This window comes from Thrips palmi, unplaced genomic scaffold, assembly GCF_012932325.1.
Source record: "Thrips palmi isolate BJ-2018 unplaced genomic scaffold, TpBJ-2018v1 HiC_scaffold_2, whole genome shotgun sequence".
In the NCBI taxonomy this organism is placed as follows: Eukaryota; Metazoa; Arthropoda; class Insecta; order Thysanoptera; family Thripidae; genus Thrips; species Thrips palmi.
The window spans coordinates 9,244,856-9,259,547 of NW_023144629.1; the positions used below are offsets into that span (position 1 = coordinate 9,244,856).

General features: G+C 49.6%; 1 protein-coding gene across 23 annotated transcripts in view; it reads right to left on the reverse strand.

Moving 5' to 3' along the window:
* The window catches only part of LOC117647237 (calcium-activated potassium channel slowpoke), a 36,619-nt gene extending 21,931 nt beyond the window's left edge, over nt 1–14,688 (reverse strand). For 19 of the 23 annotated variants that reach the window (XM_034388915.1, XM_034388904.1, XM_034388909.1 and 16 more), the window contains exons 1-8: nt 14,271–14,688; nt 7,206–7,267; nt 7,026–7,122; nt 6,835–6,946; nt 6,599–6,750; nt 5,590–5,757; nt 3,417–3,508; nt 538–648 (exon numbers count right to left, since the gene is read on the reverse strand). In XM_034388915.1, the coding sequence (XP_034244806.1) occupies nt 538–648; nt 3,417–3,508; nt 5,590–5,757; nt 6,599–6,750; nt 6,835–6,946; nt 7,026–7,122; nt 7,206–7,267; nt 14,271–14,606 (1,130 nt within the window). In that variant the 5' untranslated portion in view covers nt 14,607–14,688. Of the gene's footprint in view, nt 1–537; nt 649–3,416; nt 3,509–5,098; nt 5,188–5,589; nt 5,758–6,598; nt 6,751–6,834; nt 6,947–7,025; nt 7,123–7,205; nt 7,268–14,270 lie in introns of all 23 variants that reach the window. The other 4 variants (XM_034388893.1, XM_034388911.1, XM_034388898.1 and 1 more) reach the window with 1 other exon arrangement.
* Between the last annotated feature and the right edge of the window lie 4 nt (nt 14,689–14,692).

The window sequence follows — 14,692 nt, forward strand, 5'->3', positions numbered from 1 at the left end:
TTTTTAAATGCAAATTCGACACCTCCTAGGAACAAGCGGCTATCTTCCAGGAGCTTCCAGACACTCGGCTATCTCTCAGTAGCTTCCAGACACTCGGCTATCTTTCAATAGCGTCCAACACTCGGCTATCTTCCTGAGCGCTTCGGAGACTCGGCTAACTGACTTCTGCGGAGAGGTAGGTTGTCCTTTCGATAGCGTTTTCTTTGTAGACTAATCAAGACATGCTCCGCCATGATTATCTACTCTGACAAACTTGACACATTTTGGTTAGGACCTCGTAGGGCTTTCAACTGGTTAAAAAATACGCACCAAACTCGGGAAGTGGAAAAGCAGTTAGCCGAGTCCCGAAGCGCTCAGAAAGATAGCCGAGTGCTGGACGCTATTGGAAGATAGCCGAGTTCTGAAAGCTACTGCGAGTAGCGAGTGTCTGGAAGCTCTCGGAAGATAGCCGCTTGTTCCTAGGAGGTGTCGAATTGAAAAGGTAAACGAATTTTTTGTTTCTGAACCTATTGGCAAATTAAAGAGGTAACACCTCACCTGTGTAAGAAAACGACTTCGACGTCCACATCTTCTCTGTCTTCATGTAGGAAGTCTTTGAGGAAATGCGACACGGACTCGTAAGTGATATGCCCGCACACCACTATGTGTCTGTAACAGGAAACCTACGTTAGGGCAGCTGCACAAAAATAGAAAGCAATGGAAAACTCCACGCGAATCGTTTGAGGAACCGCAAGGGGATTTTCCATTCCTTTTAAAGCGGTTATCGTAGGTTCATTTGATTTTATTTCATAATTCCTTGATTTTTAAAGTGCAATTAAGGCTTTACGCCCGTATATCAAAGGAAGTTACTTCATTTTTATTTTTGATTACATCATTTTTGATTCTGAAAGTTCTACGTCACTAAATCTATGAAATATTTTCGTGTTGAAAGAACACTTATTTGGAGCTTTGAAAACTCTAATACGACTAACAGCTAATCTGTGATTTCAGACTACTGCCGAGCTGTAGATGAACGGAGAGTCTGAAAGCACTTCTCTCAAGAAACGCTCGAGAAAGACGGAATTAAGGCGTGAAGAGGTGAGAAAAATGGGATAGGAGGAGGAGGAAAGCCCTGCCCACAACAGTGTTAGCCCAGTGTCCACACAAACACACAATCGCCCAGCTCATCGTGGAATGCTGCTAATAAATTTCCTCAAGGAAATGTGTCAGCTCATAATCCATTATCGAAGAGCCAATGACATGAACAGAAGATATTTTGAAATCAAACAAGTATTATCAATGTAAATTTTTTTAAAAATAGCATGAATTTAATGCTTTCATTCCTTGCGATTGGCTGGCAGACGTGTGTATAGCGGTGATTAGTACGGAACGTTTACAGTTATGTGCAAAGTGAAGCGCTAGCTTATCATGCATCAACAACCCGACTATGTTAAAAGTGTCACGTTACTGTCTGAACTAGACTACCTGTGACCTACCTATCTACACCCTGAGCCACACAAAGTTTCTATATTCGACATCACTATGGTGTGTGTAAATGGTGAGTAAGAATGTTTTGTGTGACTCTAGGCTAGTGAGAGGGCGGAGGGCGTGCACAATGTATGTTTTTTGACAATAAGTAAACGTGTTGAAACAATCTCCGTGTAACTGCAGTGCGAACCCTTTCGTCCTCCCTTAATTCAAAGGTGGAATTCTACTCTAAAATACTAAGGACAAAATCTACTCTGCGTAAAAACTATTGCATAGTTTGGGTAAATAATGCAGATCATTCTTTCATTATTAACTGTAGCTACTTGTCTGTACATGTATGTGTTAACTTTACTATCCTTATATCAGGATCACAAATTACTGAAACTACGAAAATGGTCATGTATTGTTCCAAGACAGACTTATCCAAACAATGCGTCCGGAGCAAAACAAAAGGAAAAAGGCATGTCTACTGGAAGTGCCTACGCAAGAGCCAAGGAAAAAATCACGCTTCCGGGAAACCTAACCTAAGACCCAAATAATGTTCCTGTCCCCCAAACGCGTTTTTTTGCTGTGTACCTGTATAGTATCGCGTGCGAAAAAGTGTGCGTCTGTCATGAAAAGAGTGTAGAAAGAACGGGAAATTGAGTGAGAAAGAAGTATAGAGACGGAAGAGGATACAACATGGAAGAAGAGTAGAAGACGTGGAAAACAGAGAAAGAGGTGACGTGGATAGGGCGAAACGGGAGCTGTAGGTTGAGACGTTTGTGATATGCATTTGAAAGCCATACCTTTTGTACCCACCGGCTGAGCGGTGTGCCTTGCGTAGCAGTCAATCCACCATATCAAAACATGCTTTAAAGTAACGTATCTTTCCTCGAAAACATTTTTTCAAATCAAATGTGTGGCTATTAAGAGTACAATTACCCGATGCGAAGACAAAATCCAAAAGCTGCAGTGGATGGCAGAACCACAAAGCAAAGACATGCACTTCATGTTGGTGGTATAGTTCCAGAATAAACACAGGAATGAAAAAGGCAAGCATCATGAGACTTTTTTTGGCGCTTGGTGGAGCAGCGCCTTCTATCATTAACTAAACGGACATGCCTTTCAACAAACGTACATCCTGTTGTCAACAGTCAACTTCTACACACCCATTGAAGCTCGGTGAATGGCGCTTAACGTCAACAAAATCAACACAGCCGGGTGCTGGCCTGCCTACAGTCGAATGCTGGGCCTCAGATGTGAAGGTGATGTCTACTAAAGAACTTTCTAAGCTAACGATCTGCTAAATGGTCTTGCTCTCCTTCCCACGCTCTAAATTTTGTTAGGAATGAAAAATTAATTAATTTATGGAATGACCCGTGAGATATAGGCTAAGAATCTCATTTCCAGTTCACATTTATGCCCCTTTGGACTTTAATAGAAGTAGCGTGACACCTTCCGGAATAGCAAGATCGATAGCTATAGTTTATTCATAAATGAACGTGGGTCGATTGGAGGCTACGAAAACTGTGGTAATGGTCCCAAAGACAAACTATGCTAGGGGTCACCTGGCACCTGATGATGCTACTTTAAAACTCATGTCTGTGCCTCAGTTAATATTCACAGATGCAAACATGCTCTAGAAGAGTAAAAAAGGTGTTCGATCTAGCTATAAAGAATTAATCAAAACAAATAAAAGTATGGAAGGAAAAAATATTTCACGTGTAGATGGGAATACATCAAAAATGTCTATGAACATGAGGCTAACGAGGGGTTCTACGCAGCGGTGGATAAAAACACACAAAGACATGGCCACTGGGCGCGGTGGGTAAAATGCCAGCCTCCCAAATGCATATCATAGGGCTCACAGTGTGGGCGGGCCGGGACGGGAGAGAATGAGAAATAGACATAGAAGAGAGAGATAGACAGATAGACGGGTAGGGGCAATGGCTGTTTAGTATCCTCACCTTCGACCACGCTCGTTCTTCAGGGTGCCTCCATATTTGGCTCTAGTTCCGATCAGATCAATAATCTCGGGGATACAACTTGCGAATATGGCCTACGCACACAGACGTGACCCCAGAGTGTGATAACGACACACAAAACACACACAAAGACATGACAAGGTGAGCGCCGGCATCACAGAAACCATGGCTTGTTAGATGGCCACCCCGGCACTAGAGTGCCGACAGCCAAACACAGACAAAAAGCAGACATGATGTACAAAATTGATGATAAGAGAGGAATATAAAAAAAGAAACGAAGAAAGAGCAGGTTTTGTTTAATTGTGGGGTGGGAAGGTACTGCCTTCACATCTAGGATTGTTTGAATAAAAAGAGCTAGGACCGACATCTTAAATATATACTCATCCACCAACGAGCCAATGTTTCTTGGTGAGCGCGCCGGGATTGGTGTTAGGGATGTGGTTCTCGGCATGTGTGAGGACTAGCAGGGGCGACAGGCTGGGCACGCTTCCCGACAAACTGGCCTTCATTTAACTATACCCCTGGATAACAATCGCGTGGAATGCGTTTCTCCCAAATCTAAGTTTTTAGGGGTGGAGAGCACACAATCCCCTATGGCAAAATAAGCTTTTAGAAGAGACACCCCGTGTGAAGCGGTTAGTGTCGCAGACAGTGTTCTTCTTGACGTCCAGGGGTGGGGATCACGGCCGACCTCACCCGTTTACGTATCCTGAGTGGTGTCTGTGCCCACTTCTCGATTGGAATCCATTTACAGTACGCAAGCGTTATATCCTACCAGTTATATTACTTCGGGCATCTTGCGTGCCGCTTTGAACTGCGTTTCCTCAGTCTCGAAGGGCTGGCGGGCACCAAACTAGGGTAAGTTGTGAAGTAAACTGGAGAAGCTAGGAAGCAATAAGTTGCGAAATATGGCAGCTCTTGTGCAAACTACTCGGGGAGGTTTAATCAGCCAGTGAGTTCTAGCACAAATCTCTACTCTAAAAACAAAAGGTAGGTAATTAATGACATCCACCCGTCACATTTTTATTTAATAAATATTTGGATCAAACAATACAATATGCCATATGGAAAGTAAAGGAAAAAGACTAGTGCGAACTGATTTGACATTCTTGTATCTGAACAAGGCATGCCACCAAGAAACCGTTACATTGGCTACAGTGGTAGATGGACTAGTGGGCCTCTACGGCCAGCCCCACCCCTCCCTTCTGTCGCCCCACCCCCACAACACCTGCAGCTGGTGGCTGACGCATCACGCTAACAAATCCCGTAACTTGACTCATCTTTTCAAAAATTTAGTAATAAAATCCGTCACACAAATATTTAACGTTTTTATATAGTGTTGGTCCTATGCTCGCAAAAATAATGGCTGTATTTGTTGTTTTTTCCTTTATATTATGGAACACATTACGGGGGTGAGGCTGACAGGTAACACTATGTACAGCGATGGGGCGGGGCGGGCTGCAGAGGCCCAATCAAATCCAATCCTAGAGGAGGGACAGTCGTGTTAACACTTTCTATGGATTACTGGGAACTGGCTACACATACGGGGGTAGGAAACCCCAGAAGGAAAAATCTTAACAGTAAAAAAGAAAAAAATGACCGGCTGGATATGCTGTAAAGAAAGACAAAAAGGAAAGAAAAAAAGCTGTTGCTGTGATGCTTGCCTCCGTCGCTCCCGCTTGTACGCTCCGCCGTACTTGTTCCTCTGTGCTGCCAAGGCCGTGATTTCGGGGATCCAGCTGGCAAAGACGGCCTACACGGTCCAAAGAAAGTCAACACACGTCGCAAAAGGAAAAGAAGAATTATCTTGTTTTAAAACAGAAGTAAAAAAAATCAACTAAAAACGTTGTTATTATGTCGTGCAATATTAACATGCGGTTCTGCAGATCAATCAGGAAAATGGCTGCAATGGACAGGTTAGCTAGGGAGACCGTCACAGAAAAATTGTTCATCATTATCGTAAGAATGAAAGAATATAACTGAGAAGAAGAAAAATCTGAACAGGATATGATTAAGATGAAAAATAAAGAGAGATAAAAGAAAACCTTGCACGGCTTTCCTCATCATAAATTTTTTTCTGGAAATCGATATTGATCCTCCCAAAAGGAGATTTGGCTGCACACTCGCATAGGAAAATAATGAGAAAACGACTTACCAAGCCGACAAGGAGGAAGAACACGAGGAACGTCCTGCCGAGGACTGTGTTACAGTACACGTCACCATATCCTACTGTTGACATGGTCACGATAAGGAAGTACACACATGTCCAGTATGACAGCTGAGATGGGTTAGCAAAGTCCAGAGGGTCCCCTGAGTTCTCCAGCTGCAGACACAAAACCAAGGAAACAGTGTTAAGGGGGGAGGCTCGTCAATTTCCGTCAAAAAAGCAAATTTTCGTTTTTGAGATTTTTGAATTCTTTTCATCAAACCCTTTCATTATGTGGCTGATTGGTTTCAAATTTCGAAACCGTTCGGCCAGAGGACAACATTTTGTAAACTATTTTCCACAGGTTAGGTTAGACCGTTCAAACTTTAGGGCCATTTTACTCAATTGCGATATTTTGGGCCTTGCGCGCATGATTTAGGCCAAACCGTTTCACGTATTGACTTGAAATTTTTTCTGGTGTTAAACCTAAACAAGACCCATAAATTGAACCTCTAGTTTCCAAATTGAACAACTGCAAGTGGTTTTTTTTAACTTCTAAAAGATCAAATTTTGTATACTTTTAATATTTTTTGTGAAATGTAAATAACAATAGTTAGAAACCAGATGTGTTAAACCTAGAGGTTCAATCTATAAAGCCAAGTGTCTAGTTCAGGGAAACAAACGGATTTGGAAAAAGTTGTCGGATAGCTTCAAAACCTTGCGCGCAGTGAATATATGTCTTTGCAAGGTATTTTTGATATGCCTTTAGAGCCTTGATAAAGTGGCCCAAAATAATTATTTTTTTACAAATGTTCTTAAGGGTGATTTCAATGGAAACCCCACATTCCTTCAAAAAAATCAGGAAAGAAAAGATTTTTTTTTTAATTTAACCAAAATTTTAGTGTTAATGGCGAGCCTCCCCCCTTAAGAACACACGGTGCGGCGTTCAAACTAAAAAACAAAATGGACATCGTTTCAAATCAGCAAACGATTTGCTTTATAAACGTTATTTTCTCACCAAATGAATTATCCCAGCCGCAGTAAGCCAGACTGAGATGAAAATGGACACAAGTTGCGCCAGCCGAATGGAACTGGACGTCTTGAGGATGTTCAGGTACTGGAGAATGTCCGGCACAGTCATCAAGCGTAACGCTCGAAGGAAACGTAGACCTGGCAATGTTCAAAGTTAGAAATTTCAAAAAGGGGCCAGAAAAAGGGAAACTGTCTACTGAATTGACAACACCAAAGACATACCTATCCATGTTCTATCAAGGTAAATTGATACAAATGAGGGAGGTATTGTAAAGTAGTCAACAAATGAGTACATTTCCAGCATGAACCAGAATTTGTCACTAGCTGCTATAAACTGGAACGGAGAAAAAAAGACAGTGTTTAACTACGGTGCATGGTTTTTCTTAATATACTTCTGGACTAAATATACTCACTCGTATAAAAAAGTACACCATAAAAAATATATTGAAAGCTAAGTCTATTTGTTGAGTAATGTTGGTGCTCCATGTTTGGCACCTCTCCACCTCCAAACTGTAAACATAAACCGAGGCCATGAGCATAATTTTATAGGCTTTAATATACAGAAACATTAAAATTAAAAATTATAAACTGACCTTGAGGCGTCAATGAAATAGATGATAAGTGAAGCAATGCTAAGAATAAACACCAAAACAACCTGAAACAGAAAAAACAAACGTGTTAATAAAACTGGACAGATAACCTAGCATCTTTCCTATCGTTTCACGCTCAAGTATTTTACGCCCACGAATGCAAGCCGACAAGCACTCCACTGACCCCACTTCGGGTCGATGACAACCAAAAAGCCACGGAGGCAGGGCGGGGCGCCGAATAAGCTTCAGGGAATCTCTCAGCCGGCTGCTAGGAAACCCACGAACAAAACCCACTAGGGCTCAACTTGCCAGCTAGCCTGGAGGAAAGCAGCTGCGAAATTGAGCCCACGCTCTCCACACCTAGTGTCGAGCCGGTTTTACCCCGAAACACGTTCGCTCTTCCTGTCACACACACACACACACACACACACACAGACCCACTTCAAAGCCCGCGTGAGTGTGTGTGCGCGCGCGCAGAAAGGGTGCGAAAGAGGTGACCCCGTTTAGACAGCAGGGCCTTTTCAAAGCAGGGCTTCCTCATCTCCGTCAACAACAGCGCCTCAGCGACAACAAAGCAGGCTCCAGCTTTTGCTCATTTTTGCAAAAGCTGGCTGGTGCATGCATCTCCATGGAGATGCAAGTCAACAGTGGCTTGCGCAACAGCGCTGACGCGAGGGTCACGACCCCGCAGTCTGTGCACCGTGGCTCCTCCGCCTCCTCCTGCAACGCGCAAAAGGCCCACATATTGACCCCCGCTCAAAAATACTTCGCCTGTGCGCCGCCTGGCTGCCCGGCCGCCCGGGCGCCCTGCCCGGTCCGGCCCCCCCGGGCCGGGGGTGGGGTGCGGCTCCGATTCCCCAGATTGCTATCCAGCGGGAACCGGATATTGACTCTGGGGCGGCAGGGCGGCAAGGCGGCAGCCATCCGGGCTAATCTGCCGGTGTGCTCCGCCATGGCTCCGCCGCGCAGCCCAGTCAAATTCGCCCCTTTTGCACCCCGCCTCGCCAAGATGCTGGCGGCATCGCAAGGTGGAACCTCGGCGGAACGCTGCATTGGTGTAGTGACCCCCCCGAAGTGGGGCATCGCCACCTCCCCCACCCTGCCCTAGTGCTGGCCCGCCCGCCGTCTCCGCCCCGCCACCGCACCCCGCCACCGCACCCCGCCCCCCGGCCAGAGCCGCCCGGAGCGCCCTGGGGGGTCAGAAGGCTGGGCGGGGGCCCGGGGGCGGCGTGGCGGTGGGTGGCGGCGCAACGGGCCGGGAGCCCTGGCCTGCATGGCCCTCCTAGTGCTGTCGGGGTCCGCTTGGCCCGCTTGGCCCGCTATTAGCGGACAGTACCGATAGCTTTCAAAAGTCGCCCCCTTCCGTTCATCGCGGCCCAGCGGGGCCGGGCCGCCGGGCCGTCGTCGTAGTGCGAAAATCGATGCCCCCTTGTGCGGGACGTACCCCTGCAGGGGCCCTGCGCCCCGCTGCGCCCCCTCCCCCGGCCAGGGCTGGGGCTGCGCGGCGGTGCGCGGGGCGGGGCTGGAGGGGCGGGGCGGGGCGCGGGGGCGGGGCAAAGCCCGACGCGAAGGCGAGCAGTCAGTCAGACACAGCCCCAGACACACGGCCCGAAGAGTGCGAGGGAAGCGTCACAAAAAGTGGCCGGTTCAAGGCGGTTTGCGTCTTGTCTTGCGGTGCACGCCACCGGAGCGAGCGGCCGGAGCGCCTGACGACGGCAGGGTAGGCAACCCCCGGCGGCGCTGCGCTGCGTGCGGCGGGTCCCCCTTCAAACCGCGCGGTGCTAGCGCGGGCTCGGCCTGGCTCTTCCTGGCTCGGCCGGAAACGCAGCAAAGGAGACAATGGGCCCGTGGAGGGTACGCCGAGTCCGCTAAGAGATTAACCCCGATGTGCGCGCTGCGCAACGTCCCCCAACGCCCCGCAACGCCACGGCTGCAGCGAGCTTGACGCAGGCCGGCCCAGAAAATCTCCAACCAGCACTTCGTCAAAAAAGGGGTAGTTTTTCGATAAAGACGGTCCTTCCGGGGAAACTCGGGGAAGCTGCGCTGATGCCTGATCTCGGTCTCTTACGCATTTCGAGCTTCTCTCCGTACACAACACCAGCTGACCGTTGTAACTTTTGAACTAACTAGACTGGAGTGGGTTAAACGAGGTTTCATGAAAGCTGCTGACCGTTCTTTTTTACCCAGTCCCCTTCCTCTCCAGCAGATACGCCACGATGCCACCGCGGGCCGCCCACCGGAGCTTCCTGGGCGCAACGCGGAGAGAGACCGGGAGGCGAGATAAGCGAGACAGACTGTCAAACAGATAGGAAAGTGTGAAGGGCGGGGACGAAGCCTTTCCAAGTCCGCTTCCGACTCGGCTTCCGGCAGGACAAGCAAGTCGATTACAAGCAACGAGGTTCAAATGTTTACGTATTTGCATTGCACATTGTGCATTTGTAATCTGAGTATAATAAGGGACAATATTTCCATATTGTGCTTAGTTGCTTATACAATTGTACCTATTTCATGTACAAATAACTTACACCTGCACAAATACGTCGATAATTATGTACAAAAAGTCTCTAGGCATTTAGTGTGTTGAGATGCCGGCCCCTCTGCAGGCCGCGAGTTAATCTAGACGAAAGAAATCAAGGCCGAGAGCAGGCTACTGAGAGTAAGTGGTCTTCGCGGAGCGAGGATGCAGATATGCACATTTCCCAGGCCGTCCCCTTCGATGAGCTCGTTGGTGCCCTTGGAGGCCCCGAAGGCCTTGGTCTTGCACATGCCCCGCAAGCAGCACGAGCAGCGGCCCAGCCAGCCCGGTCGATGGCTAAGGCCCCGACCTCCCCTTCCCCTCCAAATTAAAAACGCTTCGGCCGATTGGCTGTCACCTCCCGCCCTGTCGCCCCCACACCTACCGGGTGCCGCCAAGACGCCGTGGAGTATCCTTACCGACGCCTTCTGGGCCAGAGAGTCCAAAGCATTCAAAATAGATTCCACGGGACACTCATCGAAGATTCATCGAATCGAAGACTAATCGAATCGAAGACGGACAGACTAGTCATTTCTGCTTGGCTGCCGCATCAGCAACTTTCCTCACGAACTCATGCAATTTTCATGCCTGTCTCCATCTTGCTTTGCTAATATTTTATGGTGCGTCAAACCGCGCACAGTATAACTTCTTCTCAAAAACGAAAAAGGCCTAAATAAAGCTCAAAGACCTCTATTGCGTATATGTTACAGAGGAAATAAGTGCTTTCCTTTGCACCCTACAGTTGTGCGCAAGCTTTCCGGGGACTGTTTCGTCGTTTTCCATTTGTTAGTGCACAGCATCGAATCCCTGATGTCTGCTAGACTGCCGCGTCCGACAGATGGCGGTGCGATACGGCACAGACTGCTTAATCTACGTCGCCTGGACGCGGCGCGATGCAATTCAGCGAAGCACGGACTGCAATACGAAATCAATTGCAATCGGCTGAAAAATGGAAACAAGTTGACACGAGTTGAGACTTAAGTTTTGATGGCTGTTTAGATGTTCCCACCATGACTTCACACTGACAGTTTCATTTTATGTTGGCGAAGGGTAATCAGGCGTTGCAGCGCCTTACTCAAGCGAGTCATCTACTTTTTTCAACATTGTTATTTCCTTGAACATGGCTGCTCGCGAAAGGATCAGGGTCCTCCTCGGCACTCATCTCCTTTAGAGCTCAGTCTTTTCTCTTCATGAAAAACATCGCAATGAACCTCTGTCGGTGCCTGTCGCCCCCGCCCCGCATGTCCAGCGAGTCGTTAAAACGGTCACGGCCTGACCTCCGAACCTGCCATGCATGAACACGACAGCAGACGATAAGTCTGTATTGATGAGTGCTATCAAGGTCATTGGCACTGGGCCGCTCGCTGGCAGTGGCTGGCATCTCCAACGGCCAAGGGGGAATCACTGTGAATTTCAGAGTACAAATCCAACCAATTTCAGTCGAATTCCGAGGAATTTCAGTCGGAATTCGATGAATTTCGGTCAAATTTCGATAAACTTTGATGAATTTCAGAAAATTTTACAATTTTGACGAATTTCAGCGTACAAATTTGGCTGGAGTTATTTCCCCTTGCCAACGACGCTATGGTCACACTGCGCACCGCCATCGACAAAGTACCGTGCACAGTGGGCCAGAAAACCGGTGGAGGCGGTCAAAATCGCAAACGCGTTTTGCGCTCCAGAGTCGCTAAATGGGACTCGAATCGAACGTGTTACCCCACCAATGGATTGCTCACTGAACGACGAATCCATTGGTGGGGTCACACGTTCGGTTCGAGTCCTGTTTACTCTAGAGCTGAAAACGCGTTTGGAGTTTTTGCCGCCGACGCCATCCTTCTGGCCCACTGTGCAGTGCTCCCACGTGCAAGGTAGCACTCTTTGCCTACTAAAAGGGGCGAGGGCGTGTTCTCTTTTGCCAACCTTTCATACAGCCAAGGGGGTGTCAATTGTCCTTCCTGTCCCCCCCCCCCCCGACTGGCAATAATTAGAGCGGAAAACGTTTCCCTGGTCGCTGCAATGGGAAACGGGGCATCCGACCCACTTTTGTTTATTTTCGCCGCCATCGGCCGGTAAATGGCGGCCGAGGCGCCGACGGCCCGCCGACGGACCGCCGACGGCCCAGGCGGCAGTAAAGGTGTCGGCGGCTCCTCGCACTCGGCGTAAACAGACGCAATGCTTTGTTGTATCGGGCCGCCGTTTGTTTGGACGCGCCAAATCACTCCTCGAGTCGTTATCTCGTTAAGCTCCGCGCCCGTCCTCGGTCAACAGCGACCCCCCGAAAAAAAACACACTTACTTTGAAAGACAAACAGGCGGAAATTTCGATTAATTGAGCTTATCTACCACCCCCTAGCTCCCTTACCCTAAAAGAGAGCGCTCCGATTTCGAGAGCCGGGGCTGACTCAAGCCTTGCGGTTGGAGAGGGGGAGGGGCGGTGGGCGACGACGCGTGCTTGTCGCCGCACGCACGCACGCCACCCTTTGCCCCCACACTGCAAGTCCCCCCGGCGTGCGTGCACGCGCGTGCGCCCGCAGACATTAACCGTCGACCCGATTCGGCTCACTCTTTTCTTTTTTCGTCCCACTCCGTAATTTTTTTTTCAGACAATGTAGTCCAGTCCGGGTGGACGGTCGCAGCGCACGCCAGGAAGTGCGCCCGCATGGCCGGCATGGCCGCCTTGGGCGCCTCGGGGGCGTTGGGCGCAGGCCAGTGGACACGCCGGGCCACCCCCATTGAGCCGTTTGGACGCAGGGGTCGTGGGGAGCGTACTCGCGGAAAAGGGTCGGGCTTTACTACCCTGCCCGTTGCATTACGCGCTCGCTGCACTGTTCTAAATGCCACACGAAATCGACAGAAAATTTAGTTTTGAATTGGCTAATAATTAACGTGTCTTGCTCAAGCGCACAAGTGCAAACATTTTTGTTAGTCGAATTGATCAATTTTTTCAAACAGTGTGGCAGTCAACAACGCTCTGCGGCTGGGGGTAGGTCATTTTCATACGGCCGTCCCCTCCCCCGACCTCCACCAAACGGCCTGACTGCTGGACCCGCGCCAAGCGCTCAGCACGTGGAGACGGAAAAGCCCATGAAGAGCGTTAGTCGTTGCCGACCCCGCATGGCCGCTCGGCAGGAGTAGCCTCACTCCAGCCGCGGCCATATGGAAATCCAATGTGAACGATATCATGTGGTAGCGGGGGTTAACCTAATTTTGGGGACATGCTATTATCGCAAGGCGGTGAATGGACATTTCGAGGGGTCCTATTCAAAAGATCTTATCTGGGCGTTCCCCCCAAGACAATCTTATCTTAAACGCTGGCAAATTTCACTCATTTTGATCAATCAGAATGAATACAACGGTAAGCAAAACATATTTCTAAATGCACTTTTGGTTTCTTTGATCTTCCATCTTTAGATTTACTTGAACAAACTCACAAATTATATTGATATGTAGCTGTACCAAATGATCAAACTATGTGAAATTCACCTGCGTTTAAGATAAGATTGTCTTGGGGGGAACGCCCAGATAAGATCTTTTGAATAGGACCCCTCGATTTAGTTATTTCAATGCAGCGGAATGAATTAAAAAAATGGAGAATCCGATGACCGCATTTGGATCGTGCAGCATTCCTTGCATCCAGACCATTGGGCTGCAAAGATGTGCGGACTACTTTCCCCCTAAAATCACACCGCGTCGCTCCAAGACCATGGTAAACACGAGGCAAGGCGAGGTAAGGTTAGTTTCGCTGGTAGGGTTGGCCGGGCTGGGGCGGCCAGGCTATCCTGGAGTGGCAACGCGGTACCATCGAGAGGTCCCGCGGCCACTGACCCAGCCCCCCCCCCCCAACTTTCCGCCCCGCGCCCCGCACTGCAGCCGAGTGGCAGTGCAGCCACAACACAGTCAAAAGGGGCGCCGCCACAGAGCAGCAGGCCAGTCAAATGCAGTCATATCCCGCTTTGGCGGCAAGCAATCGATCAAAGTGTCATTAAAATCGACGGCAAGGGGGTGAATTTCGGCTGGACCTGACCACGTAGTCGCTCCGAAGCGAAGCGGATGGGGTCACCGAGGTTTCATTCAGAAGACGGAACATTCGCACCGATTGCCCATTCATTGACCGCATGTTTCCAGACAAACAGGTAGGGCTTTCCCCGCCGAGGGGTGTGGAAAGTCAACAACACGCGGCCGGAACTTGGACCTGCCATCCACCAAGTACAACATTCTTGAGAGGAAATGCTGACGAAGAATCCGTCAAAGAGAACGGCAAACTTCATGAATGAAAACTTGCATTCGGACTAGGCGATCACCATGGAGTGGGAACACGGTTTGCAACTTGTAAACCCTGGGGAGGCGGGTGGCCACCAATAAACAGACACGGCTCCGGCAGAGTTCTGCGGACCCCCCCCCCCCCCCCCCACACACACACACCTTCCAAAGAAACCTCGGTTCCGAGCCGAACAGTTGAACGCGCACGTGGTCGCGGCGAGCGGCAGGGCAAGGCGTGCCAGCATGTAGTGCCAGGCGGGCCAGGCCCAGTGGCAGGCCGAGCGCTTCACTCACCAAAATGCGTCCGGTGGTGGTTTGTCCAGAGATGAGTTCGCCCGCCCAGTCCTTGGCCTCCGTCATGAAGTTGCCCTCGAACTCCTGCTTGTTCTGGCGGGCGGCCTTCTGCTCCTTCTGCTTGGGGTCGTTGGGCCCCAGCTCGGGCTCGCTCCGGCAGCACAGCAGGGCGAAGGCGCGCCATAGCAGCACTATGAGTAGCCCGGCGAGGAAGGTGACGATGCTCGAGAGCAGGAAGCACCAGTAGCGCCGCACCTGCAGGCACTCGCTGGTGGGGATGATGGTGGATTGCAGGCTGGGCAGGCTCGAAGTGTAGTCCGGCGGTTCCTCGGTCATTGTCTAACCCATGGCTCCCTGGCTCTGGCACTGTGGCACGGCCGCACTCCGCCGCACGCTGCCCCGCACTAGAGCAGCCCCGCTGC